The sequence below is a fragment of the Molothrus aeneus genome, chromosome 27 (assembly GCF_037042795.1).
Source record: "Molothrus aeneus isolate 106 chromosome 27, BPBGC_Maene_1.0, whole genome shotgun sequence".
Lineage (NCBI taxonomy): Eukaryota > Metazoa > Chordata > Aves > Passeriformes > Icteridae > Molothrus > Molothrus aeneus.
Window position 1 is genome coordinate 4,921,032 of NC_089672.1, and position 20,077 is coordinate 4,941,108.

A 20,077-nucleotide genomic window follows, 5' to 3' on the forward strand; every position below is an offset into this window, starting at 1 on the left:
GGAATTCCCTCGCACATCCCCTTAGTCCAGGCCATGGCAGGATGTCCCCAGCCACCAGAGCCACCTCTCAGGAACTGCTCTTTAATCAAACTACCACTTCCACAAACCACTGACCCACAGAGTCCCCACCGGCACGGCCGCCCCCGGGGCAGGGCGGGCCCGGCGGGCTCCGGGGAGCTCCGGGAGCTGCCCCGCGCCGGGCCCGGGAGAGCCCCGGGGCTGCGAGCCCCGCCCGGGCTGCGGGAGGCGCCTGGTCCGATCGAGGGGCCCCGGGCCCTCACCCGCTGAGCTTCAGCAGGCTGAAGATCTGCTCCAGGACGTGGCTGAAGCTCTGGTCTTTGGGGGTGCGGGAGGCCAGGGAGCCCTGAGGGGGGGGGAACCCCACTTCGTTCCAGCACAGGGAATGGGTGCCCCAGCAAAGCCCCCGTGCCCTGCCAGCCCTTCCCACCTTCAGCTTGTCCAGGTAGGTCTGATCCTGACTCCACAGCTCCTGGAACTTCACCAGGTCGGGGGCTCCCTTATAGAACTCCACCAGCAGCGTCTGGGGGGGGACAGAGGGGCTGCAGCCCTGGGGGCGCCCCAAAGCCAGGCAGGGGGACCCCAAACCTGCGGCACCGAGGCCTCGGTGGGGGCTGGAGAAGGGACTGCCACCATCACCAGGGCTAAGGGCAGGATGGGGACAAGTGGTGGGGTCCCAGCCTGCCCCCAGTGGGTTCGGGGGGCTTTGGGGGCCCCCACCCCTCTCTCACCATCTCCTGCACGACGTCGTTGGTGAGGAATCCGTCCTGGATGTAGGTGACCTCCACATCCATGGGGATCCCGTAGTCGTTGGGCCGTTGCTGGGGGACGGGGGAGCCAGGCAGGGGTCACTCCACAGCTCTGGCACCTGACACCACCCCGGGTGGGGGGACCCCACCCCAAATTCTCCCCCACTTTACCTCTGGTGGTGGCATCACCCAGAAGGGCGCGATTTTGGACTCCACGCCGGGGTTGCCGTGGTAGAAGGGCCCTATGGGGACAGAGGGGGCTGGCACAGGGGGGTGGCAGCAGCCCCAGCGCCCTGGCAGCCCCGGGGGCTCACGTACCGCAGATGAGCCCCAGGCAGGGCTGGAAGCCGTTGCCGCTGCCCTGCAGCTTGAGCTGGTAATCCATCTGCGCGTCGATGTCGTGCAGCGACGGCAGCGCGGGCCCGAAGGGGTGGCTGTGGTACCACCCCACCAGCGACAGCCCCCGCAGGAACAGGCTCTGGCAGATCTGAGGGGGGCACAAACCGTGGGTCCGGAGCCTCCAGAGCCCCCCGCCCGCCCCCCGGGCCGGATCTGCCCCTCACCTCCTCCTCCACAGCGCCCGCGGCTTCGGCGTCACCCAGGCGGGTCCGGCAGGGGAAGGCTCGAAGCACCGTCAGCACTGCGGGGACACGGGGCTGGGTGACAGCCCCGGCCCACGGCAGAGCCACCCCCACCCCCCAAACGCCACCTACGCTGGGTGTTGGTGTCCCAGCGCCCCCCCAGGTACCCCACCACTTCGCTCCGTGTCAGGTGGCTGTGGAAATCCTAAAGGAAAAGGTTAAAATCGGCGGTTTAGCACGAAAATAATGACACAAGGGACACCCCGCTGGCTGCAGGTGTCCCCAGTGCCATCAGCGATGGCCCAGCCTGGGGAGGGGACGCACCAGGAGCAGGAGGACGTTGCTGGAGATGGCCACGTTGAAGGGCTGGAATTTGTTGATGGCGGCAAAGGACGTCACCTCCACCAGGGTCTGGGGGTTCCTGGAAGAGCCACGGCCCCGCTGTCCCCGCTGTCCCCGCTGTCCCCGCCCCTGCCGCGCCCCGGGGTCCCCTCGGTGTCCCCTACCTGGCCGAGTCGCGGGTGCCCAGGGTGCAGTAGCGGACGGGCACCCGGGGTTTCACCTCCAGCCTTTTCCCTGCGCCGCCGCCGTCTGCCAAGGACACGGTCCCGTCACCGCGGCCGCGCTGCCCGGGACCCCCGGCCCCCCCACGGCAGCTCACCCGTCCCCGCCGGCTCCGCCAGGCCCTTGCCCTGCTGCTTCTTGCTCCTCTCCTCCGGCTTTTTGGGAGCCGCCGGCTCCGGCACCGCCACCCGACCCTCCCTGGCCGCCTCCTCCTCCTCATCCTCGGGCAGCTCCTCCTCCTCGCCCTCGCTGGCCAAGCTCTGCGGGCACACGGGGCTGGCACCCAGCTCGTCCCCCGCAGCCTGGGGGTGCCAGGGGGAGGCGAGCCCGGTCCCACCTCCTCGGGGGGCGGCACGTTGGGCTGGTGCTTGCGCAGCCAGGCCGCCTTGTACTGGTCCAGCTTCTGGCCCTTGTAGCGCACGGAGGCCCAGCCGCAGCCCGACTTCTTGGCGGGGTTCACCAGGCGCTTGCAGTGCGTGGCCCAGGCGCTGGGCGAGTTGAAGACCTGCCCCGTCTCCTGCCAGGTGATCGTCCCGTCCGAGCCCAGGTCCCCCACGAACTTCTTGCCCTGGGGACAATGGCGGGAGTCACGTCCCCTTGTGCCCATCACTTCTCCCTCAGCCCCATCCCTTGTCCTCATCCCATATCCCCTGTCCTCAGCCTGTGTCCCGTTTCCCGTCCTTTTCCCTGGCCCTTGTCTCCTGCCACATCTCTGTCTCCTGTCCCATCTCTGTTTCTTGACCCCCTCCTTATTCCCCGTCCCCATCCCTGTCCCCTGTCCCCATCCCCAACCCTGTCCCCTGTCCCCTTGTCCCCAGGCTCACCAGGTAGTAGATGGACAGGACGCCTCTGCCCGGCTCCAGGAGCCCGTCTCGGAGCAGGACCCTCAGGGTGATGCCCCTGCGGGTCAGCACCGCCCCCCGGGCCGCCCCCGCCGCCTTCGCCACCTCCGGCTCGGCCTCGGCCTCGTCCAGCCCCGGCTCCAGCTCATCCTCATCCTCCTCCAGACACTCGTCCCCGCCGGGGGAGGCGGCCGCCAGCGCTGCGCGGGGGACACCGTGAGACAGCACCCCCGGGTGTCCCCCCAGAGCTCCCTTGGGTGCCCCCCTTGGTTTCTGCCTGCGGATGGGGACACGGGGACAGGGACACACAGGGACACGGGGACACAAGCACGGAGGGGACACAAGGACGTGGAGGGGCAGGACACAGGGACCGGAGGACTCGGGGATAGGAGAGGGGGACACTGACGTGGGGACAGGGGGGTGAGGACACAGGAGCGTGGCAATGAAGGACTGCGGGCACGGGGCCGGGGCTGGTGGGCACAGGAGCGGCCTGAGGGCTGTGGGGGCGGGATGTCCCCACCGAGGTCCCGCGGGAGCGCGCTCGGGCAGGTGCACGCGCGTGCCCCGGGTGTACGGGGGCGGGGGTGACCGGTGCGTGTCCCCGGCCGAGGCGCGTGTCCGTGCGCGCGTGTCCGGTTCCCGGTGCGTGTCCGGTGCCGGGTGCCCGCTGCGTGCCCGGTGTGCGCGTGCTCGGTACGTGTCCGGTGCCCGGTGCGTGCCCGGTGCGTGTCCGATTCCCCGTTCCCAGTTCCCGGTTCCCGGTTCCCGGTGCGCCCCCGCCCCCCGGTACCTGCCATGCTCCGCTCCCGCCGCTCCCGCCGCTCCCGCCTCCCCCCGGTGCGCGCGGCGGCGGCGGCGGCGACACGTGATGGGGCGGCCCCGGGCGCCCCGCCCCGCCCGCCCGGGGGGGTGAGGGGACACCGGCACCGGGGGCGGGGGGGGGACAGCCCCGCACCTGCAGCACCGGCGGGGGGGACACGGGGACTCAGCCCCGCACTGAGACACGGACCCCCCCTCCCGGCGGGACCCCCGCCCGCCGCCCCGGCCCCGGGAACGGGAACCGGGGGACACCGGCACCGGAACCGGGCGGGGGAACGGGCAGGAACCTGCTGGGTTCGGCCCCGCACCTGCCGCACCGGGCGGGGGACGGGGGGGCTCAGCCCCGCGCCGGTCACGGAGCCCCCGGCCCGGCCGGGACCCCCGGGAGGGGCACGGGGGACACCGGCACCGGGAGTGGGAACGGGAGCCTGTCGGGGGGCGCAGCCCCGCACCTGCTGCGTGCGAAGGGAGGGACACGGGGGCTCAGCCCCGCTCCGGGGATGCCCCGGCCCGGCCGGGACTCCCGCCTGCCGCCCTTCGCCCCGGGCCGGGCGGGGCCGGTACCGGGAACTGCGGCGGCTCCTGCGGGTGGCGGGGATGGAGCGGCCGATGGCGCTGCCCCGGGGGACCCGGCCCCGGGCCCGGCACTACTACGAGGGCTTCGTGGACAAGCGGGGGCCAGGTGATCAGGTGGGCGGCACGGCCGGGACCGACCCCGGCACCCCGGGACCGACCCCGGCACCCCGGGACCGATCCCGGCACGCCCCAGCACCGACACCCGGGATACCCCGGGACCGAGCGCCAAGAGCGACCCTCGGGGGTACCCAGGGACCCCGGGACGGCTCCCGGCACTCCCGGGCACTGCCCCCCCCCCCCCCGGGACCGACTCCCCGTGTCCCCTCAGCCGCCCGGGGCCACCGGCCGTGTTCCCTGCCGAGCCCGGGGCCGGTTCCCTGTTGCCGGTGCCGTTTCCCTGTTCCTGATGCCGTTTCCCAGTTCCCGGTGCCGTTTCCCAGTTCCCGGTGCCGGATCCCTGTTCCCGGTGCCGTTTCCCTGTTCCCGGTGCCGGTTCCCGGTTCCCGGTGCCGTTTCCTTGTTCCCGGTGCCGTTTCCCAGTTCCCGGTGCCGTTTCCTTGTTCCCGGTGCCGTTTCCCGGTGCCGGTGCCGGTGCGGAGCTGAGCCCGTCTCTCCCCTCGGGGCTACCGGAGGGTCTGGGCCGGGCTGCGGGGGCTCAAACTCGCCTTCTACAGGCGGCCCCAGGACCACGAGGTACCGGGGCTCCTCCGGGCCGGATCCCCGGGCCGGGACCCCCGCGGGACCCCCCGAGGCTGGGGACACCCCCGGGCTGGGACCCCTCAGGGTGGGACCCCCAGGACAAGAACGTTTGGATGGGACTGGGGGGGCTCCCCCAGGCTGGGACCTCTGGGATCTGCTGGGGTTGGGACCCCCAAGATTGGGACCCTCCCCTCCTGCCCGGGCCCTGGAGACGCCCCTGGGGCAGGATCCCCCCAGGGTGGGACCCCTGTGCCCCCTCCCCAAGCTGAGACTGTTTGGTGAAACGCCCCAGGATTGGGGACCCGTCCCCATAAACCCCCCGGGGCAGGGGCCCCCCGAGGATGGGATCTTCAGGTGACACTGGGGGGACCCTGCTGAGGGTGGGGGCGTCCCTGGGCCGGGGGTCCCACCCTTGGGTGCCCCCAGCCCCTGGAGCTGCTGGACCTGGGCGAGCTGGTGACCGTGCGGGCCGAGGATGGGGTGCTCATCCTCAGGCTGAGAGGACAAGAGGTGACAATGAAGGTGAGGGGCAGCTGGGGGGGCAATGGGGGTACCTGGAGGGGGGGATCTGGGGGTACAGAGGGGACAGGATTTCAGGATTGGGGGGATGAGGGGACTGGGTTTTGGGACAGGGGCTGCAGGGGGACACTGAGGAGCATAAGGGGAGGATTTAGGGACACAGAGGATTTTGGGACTGGGGAGATTGGAGAGCACAGGGGGAAGGACGTGGGGGGTACAGGGAATGCACAAGGATGGCGGGTTTTGGGATTTGGGGCCAGGTTTAGGGGCCTGTGGAGACCTGTGGGGGGACAAGGGACAGGGGACAGGCCACCCTCATGTCCCTGTGTCCCCCGGCAGATGGAGAGCTGGGAGACGCAGGAGATGTGGCGGGGATTCATCCTGACCATGGCCAAGGTGCGCACGGGGCTGCCCGGGGGTCCCGGGGTGACAGGGACCCCTCAGTGCCACCAGCCCGTGTCCCCCGCAGATGAAGATGCCCCGGGACCTGGCGCTGCTGCCCGGACACACATTCCAGCTGCTGCAGGCTCTGCGGGAGGAGCGGGAGCACAGGGACACCTCCGTGACCGCGGCCACCCCCGTGTCACCGACCACGCCCGTGTCACCGACCACCCCCGTGTCACCGATCACCTCCGTGTCACCGATCACCTCCGTGTCACCGGACACCTCCGTGACCGCGGCCACCTCCGTGTCACCGGCCATCGCTGTGTCCCCGGCCACACCTGTGTCCCCGGCCACCCTCGTGTCCCCCAGCCCCTCTGAGCCGTGAGTTGGGGGTGTTGGGGGCTGGGGGGGGTCCCCATCCTCCCTGGGGACCAGCATGGCCCAGCCGGGGGTGGCCCAATGTGGCCGGGCAGGGCTGGGGGTGACAGCGGGGGGGTCCCCAGGGCAGGGCCGGGGGTGACAGAGGGGGGTCCCCAGGGTCCCCAGCTGCTTTTTCCAGGTGACTCGAGCCGAGGCTGAGCTGCTGCTGGAGCGGAGCGCGGGCAGGGGGAATCTCCTGCTGCGGCCCGGGGGACACGGCCAGGGCGTCTCGGTCACCACGCGCCAGGAGCTGGACGGGTCCGTGCCGGGGACACCGGGGGACATCGGGGGAGGGGGTCCCCAAGGGGGATGGGGGTGGCTCAGGGTGAGGGTCCCCATGGGGTGCGGGGTCCCAGGGTGAGCGGGGTCCCCTTGGGGGGGTCCCGGTTCGGTGGGTGGCCCCAGGGGAAGGTCCCCTTTTGAGGGGTGTCCCGCGGGCTGTGAGTGCCCCACAAAGGGGGTGCCCAGCCCCTGAGGCCGCCCCCCCGCAGGACAGCGGTGCTGAAGCACTACAGGGTGAAGAGAGAGCCCCAGGGTTACCTCATCGACCTGGAGACCCCGGTGAGTGACACGGGACAGGGCGGGGCTGGCGCTGGGGACAGGGACCCCAACCCCGGGCACCCCCCTGAGCCGCCGGGGTGGGACCCTTGGGGTCACCCGAGGGACTGGCACCGTGTGGGCCGTGCCACCCCAGGGCTGGGCACCCCCAGGGAATCACCCAAGGGTGGCACCGAGGGGCTGGGGCCCCCCGAGGGCTGGGGCTCCAGGAACTGGGACCCCCAAGAGAAGGGACAGGGAGCCCCTCAGGTTTGGGATCCCCGGGAACTGCAACCCCCAAAAGAAGGGACAACCCCCAAAAGAAGGACAAGTTTGGGACCCCCAAAAGAAGGGACAAGGAGCCCCTCAGGTTTGGGATCCCTGGGAACTGGGATACCCCAAAGGGCTGCAGCCAAGGGGGTGAGACCCCCCAACCCCGGGCCTGGGGCGCAGGGCAGGGGATGGGGGGCGCGGGGGGGTCCCCGAGTGACGGCCGCGTGTCCCCAGCACCGCTGCTCGTCGCTGGCGGAGGTGGCGCAGTTCTTCGTGCGGAGGAGCGAGGGCAGCCTGAGGCCCCTGGAGCCCGAGTACAGCTCCCAGCTGGGTGGGCACGGGGCTGGGGGCTCGGGGGGCTGGGGGACACTGCTGGGGTGCCGGGGACACCATTGGGGTGTCTGGGACAGTATTGGGGTGTCGGGGACACTACTGAGGTGTCTGGGACACTATTGGGGTGTCGGGAGCAGCTGTGGGAGGCTGGGGGGTACCTGGGGTACTGGGGGGTCGGGAGAGTTGGGGAGCAGAGCTGCTGGGGTGGCTCGGCCTGGGGGGGCTCAGAGGGGTCTGGGGGTGCCGGGGTGCAGACAGAGGGTCCGTGACTCCCCCCGTGCTCTGCTCCAGAGTTCGTGCCCATGAAGGGGGGGCCCCCCCCGGCTGCAGCCGCGCCCAGGCCGGCCCCGAGGAGGGGCAGGAGCCCCCCCGGTCTGGGGCTGGTGCCCGAGGAGCTGCTCTACATGAACGACCCCGGTGAGCCCAATGCGGGGGGGTGGAGGGGACATGATTGGCACCACGGGGGTGCCAGCATGGGGACACCGGGCCCTGTCACCGCCTTGGGGGGCAATGGGGGGGCAGAGGGGTTCTCTGCCAGGCACTCACAGCCCCCCCTTCCATGGCACAGGGAGGAGCCAGGAGCTGCTCAGGGAGCTGCACGGGAAGCTGCAGCAGCGCCAGGCTCAGTGATGGCGACACTCTGGGGACCCCCCCTCTGTGCCTGCAGCCAGCAGGGCCCCCCCTCACCCTCAGGGAAAGCTGTCCCCAGTGTCCCCAGTGTCCCCAGTGTCCCCAGTGTCCCCGGGCCTGGGGTGACACTGCAGAGGGCAGGAACCCCCCCAAAATGTTTGTAAATAAAGAACCCTGTGCCCACCCAGCCCCATCCTGCTCCTGGCACCGTGGGGGTGTCACAGGGACCCCAAATCCCCCCGTGCCCCATCCACGGCCAGCTCACACCTACATCCCAATTTATTCTCCAGGCCAGAAGCAGCTCTCGGTGCTGGGGGGGCAACGAGCCCCGGCGACACGGGGGGCACGGAGTGGGGGGGCCGTGGGCAGCCCCGGGGCTGGCAGAGCCCCCTGGGCAGCGCTGGGGGTGGCAGGGGGGGTACATTCAGTGCTGTGCCCGCCTCAGGGCAGGCTGGAGCTGCTGGCGGTGCTGTTGCGCTTCTGCAGGCACCGCACGGCGCTGGGCACCTGCAGGCCTGAGGTCACCTGGAAGCTGCCACACCACACCTGGGGACACAGAGGGGGCTCAGGGGGCTGCAGGCAGCGCTGGCAGCCCCCCGGGACCCCCAGGCCTGCCCCCCCTTACCATGAAGGCTGGAAGCACTGGCTGTGAGAACTTGGCCTTGAAGGTGTGGAGCAGCTGCTTGGTGCGGGCATTGTAGAAGGACAGGAAACCTGTGGGGATGGGGGCACAGGTGGGCACGGGGTGAGCACAGCCCTGGCACAGCGCCCAGGGTGGTGACAGTGGCCACGGCGGTGACAATGGTGGTGGCAATGCCCATGGTGGACATTTGTGTCCATGCTGGAGTATGGACATGCTGGTGCCCGTGAGGTGCCAATGCCCATGATGGTGCCCCATGGTGGTGACGATGCCCACACTGATACCCATGGCAGTGACAATGCCCAGGGAGGTGCCAATGCCCACACTGGTACCCATGGAGGTGCCAATGCCCACACTGAGGTGCCAATGCCCAGCCCAGCCCTGTCCCCAGCCCAGCCCCACCTTCGTGGAAGTTGCAGTAGACGCCGATGCAGTCGGGCACGGGCACGTCGAGCGCCTTGGCCTTGTTGTTGTGCTTGGCGCTGAAGCTGACCTGCAGCCAGTTGTTGAGGTGCAGGCACCAGGACGCCGGGGTCTTGCCCAGCTGGTCGAACTTGCCCAGGCTGCGGTAGGCCACGCCCACGCCGAAGGCTTTGCTGTCGCGGTCGTAGCGCACCTCCCAGTAGTGCTCGTCACCGTCGATCAGGGTGTCCCCTGCCATCAGGGGGTCCCCCAGGATCAGGGTGTCCCCAGGGCACGGCCACGGCTCTGCCCGGGCCACCCGCGGCTGCCCCGCCCTGTGCCCACCCAGCCAGGGGTGACCCCTGCTTCCCTGGCACCCCCTCCTGTGCCTCTGATCACTCCGTGCCCCCTCCTCACCTGCACCCCTGGGTGCCCCCTCCTCAGTCACACCCCTGGGTGCCCAAACCCCCCAGGCCAGGTGCCCCTCTCACCCAGCAGCACCCCTGGGTGCCCAAATCCCCCAGGCCAGGTGCCCCTCTCACCCAGCACCGTGTAGGACTCTGCAGTGAAGCGATCGCGGCCCCCGCGGCCCAGGGACATCCTCTTGGGCGACTGCACCACCCTGGCACACAGGGACAGGGCAGGGTTGGCACTGCCAGGCCCAAGGGGCCGTGCAGGGGGGCCCGGGGGTGGCGTTACCTGGCAGGGGAGTTGGCAGGGGAGGCCGTCCTGCCCTTGCCATCCTTCTCACGGGCCTTGACGTCCTGCAGCTTCCCGCCCGTGGCGTCCCACTCCACGCTCAGCTCCTCCACCCGCAGGTTCTGGTGGCACGTGCTGGCGTCCAGCCGGAACATGAACGCTGGGGACAGCCCCTGTCAGCGGTGCCTGGGCCCCCAGCACCCCACAGAGCTGGCAAAGGGGGTACACGGGCACCTGGCACCCCCCAGACCCACCTCTGGTCTCCAGAGTGACCGGCTCGGAAAACTCGCCCGCCACCGCCTTGTTACACGCCCGCACCCGAAAATTCATGTACTTCATGTCAAACTTCAGCCCTGCGGGCACAGCGGGGTCACAGGCTGGGCCACCAGGAGGGCACTGCCACCCCCGTGTCCCCTGCAGAGCCTGGGGCAGCCCCAGCACCCGCCTGAGGCCGGTGGCGCCCGGTGCCCTCACCAGTGAGGGTGTACTCAGTGCCCTTGATGCCCTCGATGACCATCCAGGGCTGGTCCTCCTTGGCACGGGGGGGCCCCTCGAAGTTGGTCCTGCGGTACTCCAGCACGTAGTGGTCGATCTTGCTGTCGTCGTCGGGCATCCTCCAGGCCAGGGTCACACAGTTATCGGCCACCAGCGACTCGGCCAGGTCGATCTCGGGGGCGCTGGGCACTGCCCGCAGGAGCAGCCGTGCCAGTGTCCCCCCTCCCTGCCACACAGGGGTTCCCCAGCACTCCCGGGCACCCCCAGGGCTCCCCCAGACCCCACTGAGCTCACAGACCTCAGGCGTGGCACCCCTGGCACCCAGAGACCCCCAGCACAGCCCCCACTGCCCCCCTGAGCACAGCACCCAAACCCCTCATGCTGCCCCCATCCCTGGCACCTTCCTGCCCCTCTGGGAAGGCACCCCAGGCCTGGCACTGCCCCACGCCATGCCCTCCTCCCCAGTGCCAGGCTGGCCGTGCCCTGCCCTGTCCCCCCGTGTCCCCCTGCCCTGGCAGTACCTGGCAGGAAGGCCAGGGCCTGCAGCAGGCGCCGCTCCTGGGCGAAATCCACCATCAGGTGGCTCATGTTGTCACTGACCTTGGCCTTGAGCGACAGCCGGAAGGCCGGGGCCATCGTCACACTGTGCCGGACAGGGACAGGGCTCAGCAGGACCGGGCACCCCCCTGCCCTGCTGGGCCCTGGGGAGGGTGGGCACAGCCACCCCAGCAGCCACAGGGCCACCCCAGCACCCTCGGGACCACCCCTGTGGGGCCCTGGCTGTGGGGAGGAGGAGGAGGAGGAGGAGGAGAGGTTAGTGGGTGGGGGCTCGGGGGGCCGTACCTATCCTTGATCTGTTTGGCCGCCTTGTGAGCGCAGAGGGAAAGAGGAGGAGAAAAGCAGCAGTGAGGCAGCAGAGCCGGGCACAGGGGGGCACGTGCGGGACCTGTACCAGCTGTGGCACCCAGCAGGACAGCATCCCTGCATCCCACAGCATCCCAGGGCGTGCCAGGGCATCCCACAGCATCCCACAGCATCCCAGAGCATGCCAGGGCATCCCAGAGCATCCCAGAGTATCCCACAGCATCCCTGCATCCCAGAGTATCCCTGCATCCCACAGCATCCCACAGCATCCCTGCATCCCTGAGCATCCCTGAATCCCAGAGCATCTCACAGCATCCCACAGCATCCCACAGCATGCCTGAGCATCCCCGAATCCCAGAGCACCCCTGCATCCCGCAGTGGTTCCCCTGGCACAGCACCCCTGCACCCCCATGGCACAGCACCCCCTGGCACAGCATCCTTTGTGCCCTGTGGCCCTGCCATGGTGCCCTGTGTCACCCTGGGGTCACCCCGGGTGTCCCCACTCCCACCCAGCCCTCCCAGGCACAGCCAGCCCAGCACGGCCCCAGCACAGAGAGAAAAGGGGTGCCCAGCCCAGGGTGGCATCGAGCGGGTGGCTAGGGGGAGGTCAGGACACCCCCAGCATGGGGACAGCAGGGCAGGGCCACCCCTGGCACCGCGGGGACCCACCTGGGAGAAGTCTTGGTGGTTGGCTGTGCCCAGGGCCTGGTTGGCCGCCTCCAGCAGCTCCTCGGAGCTCTCCAGGGCCTTGGAGCACGCCACGAGCTGGGCCTGCCCGGGAGGGAGGGCAGAGGGCAGAGCTGGGGGGCTCCAGGCTGGGGGGGGTTCCTGGGCCAGGGGGCTCCGGGCAGGGTGGGTCCCGGGATGGGAGGGGCTCCGGGCTGAGGGGGCCCTGGGCTGGGGGGGATCCGGGCTGGGCGGGTTCCAGGCCGGGAAGGGCTCTGGGCCAGGGGATCTCCGGGCTGGGTGGGTTCCAGGCTGGGGGGCTCTGGGCCAGAGGGGGATCCAGGCTGGGGGGGCGGTGTTCCGGGGCTGGGGGGTCCTGAGCTGGAGGGCCCCAGGCAGGGGGACTCTGGGCTGAGGGGGCTCCGGGCTGAGGGGACTCTGGGCTGAGGGGGCTCCGGGCCAGGGGGCGGCTCTGGGCCGCGCTGGTCCCAGGCTGGGTGGGCTCTGCGCTGGGAGGGCCTCCGGGGCCAGAGGGGCTCCGTGCCGGGGCTCACCTGCAGCTCGTAGGTGCGGCTGGCTCGCTCCTGCTTGATCTTCATCACCATGTCCTCCTTGAGCTCGTCCAGCAGCGCGTAGAGCGACTGGAACTCGGCCTCCAGGTCCTGCTGCGCCCGCGCCGAGTTGGCCTGGGCACAACGGCGGGGCCTGAGCGGGGGCGGCCCCGCGGGGCCCCGGGGAGCGCGGGGGGCCGGCCGGGGCTACCTCCACGTTCTGGAGCATCTGCTTGAGGGAGTAGATGAAGTTCTGGATCTCCTCATTCTTCACGGCGAGGGTGGTGATGATCTTGCGCAGAGACTCCTGCCCGGCGCCCTGCAGCGGCCGTCAGTGCCCGCGGGCCCCGCGCTGCCCCCGGGGCCCGGGCCCGCCGTGCCAGCCGTGCCAGGCTGTGCCGGGCCGTGCCAGGCTGTGCCGGGCCGTGCCAGGCGCCGCGGGGACCCGGCCGGGCTGCCCGGCATGGCGGGGCCATGACTTGGCAGTGTGTGAGTGTGAGTGTGAGTGTGAGTGTGAGCGTGCCAGCTCCGAGCCCCCTGCTCCCCTCCGTGCCCCCCCAGCCCTCCCGCACCCCTCCCTCCCTCCGGTGCCACCCTGAACCCCTCAGCCCTCCATCCATGCTCCACACCTGCGCTCCTCATCCCTCCTTCTCCATCCCCTCTTCCTCCATCCCTCCTTCCTCTTCCTCCCATCCCTCCTTCCCATCCCTCCATCCCCACTTCCTCCATCCCTCCTTCCTCCCTTCCTTCCTTCCTCTTCCTCCCATCCCTCCAGCCCCATCCCTCCATCCCCACTTCCTCCATCCCTCCAGCCCTTCCTCCTTCATCTCTCCCTCTCCATCCCTCCCTCCTCCCTCCCTCCCTCCACCCGTCCATCCCCTCTCCCTCCATCCCTCCCTCCCTCCATCCTCCATCCTCCATCCTGCCCGCCCCCCCCGCTCCATCCCCTCCTCCTGCCGCTCCCGGTTCCTGCTCCGTGCCCCGGTTCCTCCCGCCGGTGCCGGGGGGTGCGGGCCGTACCTGGTCGCCCATTCCGGGCCGGCCCCGCCGCGCTCGGCCCCGCCGACACCAACAAAGGGGGAGCGGCGCCCCCGCCCCGCCCCGGCCCCGCCCCGGCCCGGCCCCGCGCCCCGGGGCATGCTGGGAGTTGTAGTCCGGGAGGGGAGGCTGCGACCCCCGCGGGTGGGGAGCGCCAGGCCGGGGCTGGGGGCGAGGGGAAGGGGGGACATTGTCACCCCACAGGGGGGGGACACTGTCACAGTGCGGGGGGGGTCCCAGATCAGGAAGCCTGACCCCCCCCCCAAAGCCCCCTCGGGGGGCAGGAGGGGCTCCCCTGCTTCGGGGGATCAGAGAAAGTCCCCAAGGGGCTCCTCCCCAGGCTGGAGTGGAGCCAGGATCAAGGTGGAGCCTGAGGAGGTGCTGTCACCTGTCCTCGCTCTGGATGGTGTCCCATATCCCTGTCCCCATCCCTGTCCAAATCCCTGTCCCCATCCCTGTCCAAATCCCTGTCTCCAATCGCATCACTGTCCCCATTCACGTGCCATCACTGTCCCCCATCCCTGTCCCCATCACTGTCCCTATTCCTGTTCCCATCCCTGTCCAAATCCCTGTCTCCAATCGCATCCCTGTCCCCATCCCTGTCCCTATCACTGTCCCATTCCTGTCCCCATCGCTGTCCCATTCCTGTCCCCATCACTGTCCCATTCTTGTCCCCATCCCTGCCAAATACTCATCCCAAACCTCCCGCCCATGTCCCCATCTCTCCCCCCCTCTGGTGCCACTGTCTGTCCCTGTCACCTCCCCCGTTCACAGGGCCGGAAGCCACAGTGTCACAGTGAGCTGGCCCGGGTGACGCTGGGCCAGGAGGCTTTGGGGACAGGGACAACGTGGGGCTGGGACCCCTCGGGGATGCAGCCCCTCGGAGGGGGTGGCTGGGCCGGCCCTGGAGGGGGGATGTGGCAGCTCGGGGTCCTCATCCCCCTCCTTGGAGGTGAGTGGGGGACAAGGCTGGCTGGGGGACAGTGGGGACAGTGGGGACAGTGCCAGGGCCCCTGTGGCGGTGCTGTAGGGTTGGGGACAGGCCACCCAGGGGACACTGCGGGGGCACGGGGCTCAAGCTGGCCCCTGTGTGACAGCCGGGGTGAGGGGGGACATCTGTCCTGGGGGAGAGACCAGAGAGGGGCTGGGGACACAGAGGGAGGGACAGACATGGGGACAGAGTGGGTGACATGGCTGTGGCAGGGACGGACAGGATGGAGACGGTGGGGCTGGATGGGGGGGACAGGGTGGGGGGCACACAGCGTCAGTGGGGACAGGAAGGTGACAGTGGTGGGGGACAGGATGGGGTGTGTGGTCAGAGGTGACAGGGGATGTGTGGGCAGCGAGCCTGGAGCGTCACCGTCCCCCATCCCCCGCGGGTGGGGTTTGGGGGTGCCACCCGTCCCCCCGTGACCCCGGGGTGCCATCTGTGCCCCCAGGGGTGCCATCCATCCCCCGTGACCCCGGGGTGCCATCCATCCCCCGTGACCCCGGGGCTGTCCCCACAGCGGGCGCCCTGCGGGTGACCCAGGAGCCGGACGAGCTGCAGGTGACCGCGGGTGACACGGTGGCCCTGCAGTGCCAGGTGGAGGTGGCCGAGGGCGGGGTCCAGCTGCGGATGGAGTGGCTGCGGGACGGGGGGCTCGGGGTGCTCTGTGCCACCCGCCTGCACCTTGGCACCCCCCTGGCCCCGTCCCCCTGTCCCTGCTGTGCCCCGGGGGGGGCATGGCTGGCCTGGCACCCCCCCCGGGCCACCCTCAGCCTCCCGCAGGTGCAGAGCAACAACAGCGGGCGCTACCTGTGCCGGGTGACCCTGGAGATCCCGCGGCTCGACACCGCCACCGGCAACGGCACCGAGCTCCGCGTCACCCCCGGTACCACCCGGGACCGCCCGGGACCGCCCGGTACCGCGAGGGGCAGGAGGGACCGCGGGGGTGGCACCGCCGAGGGGCTTGGGGGGGTCACCAGCAGGGTGGGTGAGGTCCCTTGGGGGAGATTCCGGGGGGGTTTTGGGTGGCCACAGTGAGGAGGGACAGGGATGGGGACAAAACAGGGACTGGGACAGGGACGGAGACGGGGACAGGGACAGGGACTGGGACATCTCTGACTGCTTTCCCCTCACCGCAGCAGCTCTCGGAGGACATCAGCCAGGTAACTGTGTCCCCCTGTCCCTGCTGTGCCCTCCAGCCCGGTCCCACCGTGTCCGTGTCCCCGGGCCGGGGGTGACCCTGGGCTGTGCTTGCAGCGCTGCTCTGGGCGCTCCTGGCGGGCCTGGGGGGCACCGCCCTTCTCCTGGGGATGGCCCTGCTCGGCCAGCGCTGCTGTCACAGGAGCCCAGGTACCCCTGTCCCCGAATTCCCCTCCCCAACACCCAAACCCCCCGTGCCCACCTGCCCCACGTTTCCCTGACCCCAAACCCCCCTGCTCGTCCCCCCCCCCCCCGCCATGCCCCACTCCGGACACCCCGCGTGTCCCCCGAGGGTCCTGGCTGACAGCAGTGACCCCCAACAGGCGCTGTGCACCCCGGCTCGCCCGTCTACCTGAACGTGGGGTCCTCCTCGGCGCGGGGCCCCCCAAAGTCGCTGGCCCCCGAGCCGGAGCTCAGCCCGTACCAGCGGGAGCCGCGGCGGGCACGGGGCCCCCCCCTGCCCCCCCGGCCCTGAGGGTGCCTCACAGCCTCCCCCGGCTCTGCCTTCCTCAGGAAACCCCCCAAAAAAAGGCGTTTGGCAGCATCCTGTCAGCCGGCTCGGCGTCCTCTGTGTCCCCCCGCCCCCGGGCCATCCGGTGCCATCCGCTGCCATCCGGTGCCTCGCCGGCCACTGCGCGGTGTCCCCTGTGCCACAGGGGTGACAGGGACCCCTCGTTCAGGGGAAGCCGCTCTGCTGTCCCCTGGGCTCCTGCTTAGTGTCACCCGGCACCTGAGGGATGTGCTGGGGGGGTGGGAAGCAAGGACCCCGCCCCGGGGTGGCAGTGCCACCACCTTGTCCTGCCTTCCCCAGGGATCCCACAGAGTTGGGTGCCCAGGCGCACCAGCGGCGCCCATTCCTGTCCCTGTCCTTGTCCCCATCCCTTTCTCCTCCCTGTCCCTGATCCCCCCCGCCCACATCCCCATCTCTGCCCCAAAAACTCCTCCCCAAATCCCCGTCCCCCAAATCCCGCTCGGAGGCACCACAGCGTCCCCGGCCCGGTGTGACACGGCGGTTTAATGGGGCGGGGGGCGCGGGCGGGGGGGGTCCCGGGCTCACAGGGGCTGCACGGCCACGGGGTAGAGCAGGGACAGGTGGCGGGCACCGCGCACCGGCAGCGCCCGCGCCGTGTAGTGCCCCACGGCCGCCGGCACCGACGGGAAGGCGGCCCCGGCCCGGCCCAGCGTGAAGTGCTGCTCCCGGGTCCGCGTCAGCTTCACGTGCACGAAACCCTGGCTGCTCCTGCGGGATAACGGGAAATGAGGCACGGGAACGGGAGAACGGGAGAATGGGAATGGGATAATGGGAAATGAGGCACGGGAATGCGAGAACGGGAGAATGGGAACGGGATAACGGGAAATGAGGCACAGGAATGGGAGAACAGGATAACAGGAACGGGAACAGGAACGGGAATGGGAGAACGGGATAATGGGATGGGATGGGATAATGGGATGGGATAGCGGGATGGGATAGTGGGATGAGATAGTGGGATGGTGTAGGATGGGGATTGGGATAAGGTGGGGATCTGGACAGGGATGAGGTGCGGGGTGGAGGCTGGGACAGGGAGGGGGGACAAGGATAGGGGTGGTGATGGGGTAGGAATAGGAATGGGAATAAGGGTGAGGACTGGCATGGAGATTGGGGCACAGATGGGGACAGCAGTGGGGATGAGGACAGGGATGGGGACCACACCCAGAGCAGGGGTGGCACTACTCCAGGCGAGGGATCCCGGGTCACCTCCAGCCTGTGCCACGCATGGGGACACGCCAGCACATCCCCGCGGGGGCTGGCACAGCCAAACACGGCTCCAAGCCCCACTGCCAGCCTGGCACGGCCCCTGGCAGGCTGTGCCCGTGTCCCTGCTCACCTGAGGGACAGCGAGTAGTCCTCGGGGCTGGTCTCGCAGTCCCGCACCAGGAAGCTGCCCTCGCGGCACAGCGCCAGCAGCGTCTCTGCGCCCGCCCGCCCGATGGGGCCGTGGTACCAGCTGGGCACAGAGGGGTCACGGGCACCCCCCGGGCCATGGGGGACCCAACCACACCATGGGGCACCCCCCGGGCCATGGGGAACCCCCTGGGCCATGGGGCACCCAAGCATCCTATGGGCCACCCAGCCATGCCATGGGCTACCCAACCACACCATGGGCTACCCAACCACACCATGGGGCACCCAACCACACCATGGGCTACCCAACCACACCATGGGGCACCCAGCCATGCCATGGGCTACCCAACCACACCATGGGGCACCCAACCACACCATGGGCTACCCAACCACACCATGGGCTACCCAACTATCCAATGGGCCACCCAACTATCCAATGGGCCACCCAAGCATCCTATGGGACACCCAACCATGCTACGGGCCACCCAAACACGGCACCCAACATGCCATGGGGCACCCAACTATGACATGGGGCACCCAAACATCCTGTGGGGCACCCAACCCCATGGGGATTCACCCAGGACACTGGGCCCTCCACACCCCCTGGGGACCCATCCATGCCAAAGGGCCCAACCACACCAAGGGACACCCCCAAGGGACACAGGGTTTGCCCCCGTGCCACGCTGTGTGACCGGGACACCGCAGGTGCCACCCCACGGGACGCCCCCAGACTCACGCCTGCTTCTCCAGGGGCAGCGAGGTGTCCACGTGCCGGGGGCTGGGGGGGCAGGCGGGCCGGGGGCCGCCGGGGGCGTGGGGGGAGCGCGGCAGCGGCCGGGACAGGCTGGGGGAGCGCTCGGGGCTCTCAAACTGCACTGCGGGGACAAAGGGGCGTCACCCAGCTCCTCGCAGTGCCACGAAGGAACGGCCCAGAGGTGGCTCTGCCCTGCCGTGGTGTCCCATTGCTGGGGCCAGGAGTGCTCTGGGGGGCACGGGGTGTTGGGGTGGCACAGGTACATGGGGGGGGGACCCCAGGATGCTGGGGGATGCTGAGGTCCAGGACTGATACCCATGGAAGCTGAGGGATGTAGGGTTGGGGGACCCTGGGGGTGTCCCCACAAGGAGGAGGGAGCCAGGAGCAGCACCCAGCCCGAGGTGGCAGCCGGGGGCTCTGTCACCTGCGAACGCCCGTGAGATGTTATCCTTCTTCCACTCCCAGGGCTGGTCGTACTCGTCGGCCGGGCGCTCGTCGTCGCGGGGGAGGCGGCTCTCGCGGGCCGGGGGTGCCCCCGGGCTGTCCCCGGCCGTGTCCCACTCCTCGGAGGGGGTGTCGTACAGCTGGGGACCCCGGCGCGGCCGCACCCGCCGGCCCTCGCCCTGCCGCGGGCACCCTGGGCATGGGGAACGGGGCGGTGGGAGGCGCCCGGGACCCCCGCGGGGGTGCTGGGGGTGCCCGGGGTGTCACCACCCACCTGTGGCCTCCTCGTCGCAGCCGCCCTCGGGCGCCGGGTCCTGCTCACCCTCGAAGGGCTCCGAGTACTCGCTCTCACCTGGGCCCTGGGGGGGGCTCCGGGTGGGACGGGACCCCCACTGCCCCCCCCCCCCGTGCCCCCCCGGTCCCCGGGTGCCTTCACGGGACCCTTGGGGCTCCCACACCCCGACACGCGTGTCCCCGGCCCCGGCCCCACTCCCGCCCACCCGGTCCCTTTGTCCCCCAGCCCCTCTCCCCCTCTCCCCTTCCCCCTCTCCCAGTGCCTCCACCATCCCCAGCCGCCCCCCAGTTCCCTCTCCAGTGACCCCAGCTCCCCCCTGGCTGCCCCCCCGACCCCCTGGCTCTCCCCGGTTCCCGCTCTCCCGGTCCTTATTCCCGGCCGCTCTCCGTCCCCATCCCCGTTCCCCATCTCCCCCATCCCCTCCGGTCCCCAGCCCCCGCCGTTCGCCGCTGTCCGCTCACACCTGCCCGACCCCCCCCGCTCCTCCCGGTGCCCCCCGTTCCCCTTCCCCGGCCCCCCACCCTCTGCCCCGCCGCCCTCCCCGCTCCTGGCGCTCGGCTGCGGCTCCCGCCCGGTGCCCCCGGTGCCCCCCCGGTGCCCCCCGCCCGTACCTGCTGCAGGCGGCGGGGGCCGCCCCCCACCCGCACGAGGCGGTGGCGCGGGGAGGCGGCGGGGCCGCGGAGCGCGGCGGCGGCGGGGGCGGCGGCGGGGGGGCCCCCGGGACCGCTGTAGTCGGGCTGGGGCGGGCGCGGGGGGGAGCGCCGGGCCCCCCGGCCCAGGTACTCCCGGAGCCACTTGGCCATGGCGGGGAGCGGCACCGGCAGCGCCGGGACGGCCGGGACCCAGCGGCACCGGGACCCGCCGGGACCCCCCCGCCGCCGCCGCCGCCGCCGCCGCCGGAGCCGCTTTGTGTCGCCGCCGCGCGCGGCGCGGACCGGAGCCCCCGAAACCCCCCCGCGCCCGCCTCGCCGGGGGCACCGGCACGGGGGGGGTGAGACCACCGAGGGGACAGCGGCAGGGACAGCGAGGGCGACACGGAGGGACCCCCGAGTGGCGGGGGGCACCGGGACCCCCGAGTGACACCGGGCGGTTCCTCCCCGGTCACAGCGGGACATGGATGGGGGGGGGGGGGGGTCACCGGGACCCCCAGACCCCGGCGATGGGATCCCCCTCCCCCCGCAATGGGGCTGGGGGCGTGCAAGGCTTTAGGGGGAA

General features: G+C 70.9%; 5 protein-coding genes across 6 annotated transcripts; 2 read left to right on the forward strand and 3 right to left on the reverse strand.

The window, feature by feature from the left end:
• Positions 1–67: 67 nt before the first annotated feature.
• MPND (MPN domain containing) lies at positions 68–3,605 on the reverse strand. The gene is given in 13 exon segments (XM_066566305.1): positions 68–364; positions 449–541; positions 750–839; positions 939–1,009; positions 1,086–1,254; positions 1,331–1,407; positions 1,481–1,553; positions 1,673–1,769; positions 1,855–1,939; positions 2,010–2,214; positions 2,217–2,480; positions 2,737–2,954; positions 3,545–3,605. Coding segments are annotated over 13 exon segments (1,536 nt in total). The 5' UTR covers positions 3,552–3,605; the 3' UTR covers positions 68–277.
• Positions 3,606–4,182: 577 nt separating this feature from the next.
• On the forward strand, positions 4,183–8,087 carry STAP2 (signal transducing adaptor family member 2). The gene is made up of 9 exons (XM_066566630.1): positions 4,183–4,393; positions 5,228–5,370; positions 5,707–5,763; positions 5,837–6,132; positions 6,298–6,429; positions 6,663–6,732; positions 7,216–7,312; positions 7,606–7,731; positions 7,883–8,087. The coding sequence occupies exons 1-9, from the start codon at positions 4,183–4,185 to the stop codon at positions 7,942–7,944; spliced, it is 1,194 nt and encodes a 397-aa protein (XP_066422727.1). The 3' UTR covers positions 7,945–8,087.
• Positions 8,088–8,205: 118 nt separating this feature from the next.
• FSD1 (fibronectin type III and SPRY domain containing 1) lies at positions 8,206–13,359 on the reverse strand. 2 transcript variants are annotated; one of them, XM_066566220.1, is made up of 13 exons: positions 13,282–13,359; positions 12,473–12,580; positions 12,265–12,396; positions 11,714–11,815; positions 11,024–11,046; positions 10,702–10,823; positions 10,160–10,369; positions 9,940–10,038; positions 9,686–9,845; positions 9,529–9,608; positions 8,987–9,238; positions 8,570–8,658; positions 8,206–8,490 (listed from the first exon to the last, which is right to left on the reverse strand). In XM_066566220.1, the coding sequence occupies exons 1-13, from the start codon at positions 13,291–13,293 to the stop codon at positions 8,386–8,388; spliced, it is 1,494 nt and encodes a 497-aa protein (XP_066422317.1). In that variant the 5' UTR covers positions 13,294–13,359; the 3' UTR covers positions 8,206–8,385. The 2 variants fall into 2 exon arrangements, with proteins under 2 accessions (XP_066422317.1, XP_066422319.1); XM_066566222.1 differs by lacking the exon at positions 13,282–13,359 and adding an exon at positions 12,891–12,910.
• An 855-nt stretch (positions 13,360–14,214) lies between these two features.
• On the forward strand, positions 14,215–15,962 carry TMIGD2 (transmembrane and immunoglobulin domain containing 2). The gene is made up of 5 exons (XM_066566631.1): positions 14,215–14,251; positions 14,808–15,203; positions 15,427–15,450; positions 15,545–15,637; positions 15,811–15,962. Exons 1-5 carry the CDS (start codon positions 14,215–14,217, stop codon positions 15,960–15,962), a joined length of 702 nt encoding a protein of 233 aa, XP_066422728.1.
• A 539-nt stretch (positions 15,963–16,501) lies between these two features.
• On the reverse strand, positions 16,502–19,692 carry SHD (Src homology 2 domain containing transforming protein D). The gene is made up of 6 exons (XM_066566372.1): positions 19,474–19,692; positions 18,842–18,926; positions 18,548–18,760; positions 18,106–18,244; positions 17,353–17,472; positions 16,502–16,727 (listed from the first exon to the last, which is right to left on the reverse strand). Exons 1-6 carry the CDS (start codon positions 19,663–19,665, stop codon positions 16,541–16,543), a joined length of 936 nt encoding a protein of 311 aa, XP_066422469.1. The 5' UTR covers positions 19,666–19,692; the 3' UTR covers positions 16,502–16,540.
• Between the last annotated feature and the right edge of the window lie 385 nt (positions 19,693–20,077).

What these genes read in the sequence shown, in the direction of transcription:
- STAP2 (XM_066566630.1), top strand. Translation starts at nt 4,183, where the DNA reads ATGGCGCTGCCCCGGGGGACCCGGCCCCGGGCCCGGCACTACTACGAG. An exon ending in ACGCGCCAGGAGCTGGACGG is followed by an intron (nt 6,430 to 6,662) that starts GTCCGTGCCGGG and finishes GCCCCCCCGCAG; the next exon opens with GACAGCGGTGCTGAAGCACT. An exon ending in TCATCGACCTGGAGACCCCG is followed by an intron (nt 6,733 to 7,215) that starts GTGAGTGACACG and finishes GCGTGTCCCCAG; the next exon opens with CACCGCTGCTCGTCGCTGGC.
- TMIGD2 (XM_066566631.1), top strand. Translation starts at nt 14,215, where the DNA reads ATGTGGCAGCTCGGGGTCCTCATCCCCCTCCTTGGAG. An exon ending in GGACCGCCCGGGACCGCCCG is followed by an intron (nt 15,204 to 15,426) that starts GTACCGCGAGGG and finishes CCCTCACCGCAG; the next exon opens with CAGCTCTCGGAGGACATCAG. An exon ending in TCTCGGAGGACATCAGCCAG is followed by an intron (nt 15,451 to 15,544) that starts GTAACTGTGTCC and finishes CTGTGCTTGCAG; the next exon opens with CGCTGCTCTGGGCGCTCCTG.
- FSD1 (XM_066566220.1), bottom strand. An exon ending in CACTGAGTACACCCTCACTG is followed by an intron (nt 10,039 to 10,159) that starts GTGAGGGCACCG and finishes CTGTGCCCGCAG; the next exon opens with GGCTGAAGTTTGACATGAAG. An exon ending in CAGTGCTTCCAGCCTTCATG is followed by an intron (nt 8,491 to 8,569) that starts GTAAGGGGGGGC and finishes CTGTGTCCCCAG; the next exon opens with GTGTGGTGTGGCAGCTTCCA.
- SHD (XM_066566372.1), bottom strand. Translation starts at nt 19,665, where the DNA reads ATGGCCAAGTGGCTCCGGGAGTACCTGGGCCGGGGGGCCCGGCGCTCC. An exon ending in GCCCCCGCCGCCTGCAGCAG is followed by an intron (nt 18,927 to 19,473) that starts GTACGGGCGGGG and finishes AGCCCCCCCCAG; the next exon opens with GGCCCAGGTGAGAGCGAGTA. An exon ending in GACTACTCGCTGTCCCTCAG is followed by an intron (nt 16,728 to 17,352) that starts GTGAGCAGGGAC and finishes GTTATCCCGCAG; the next exon opens with GAGCAGCCAGGGTTTCGTGC.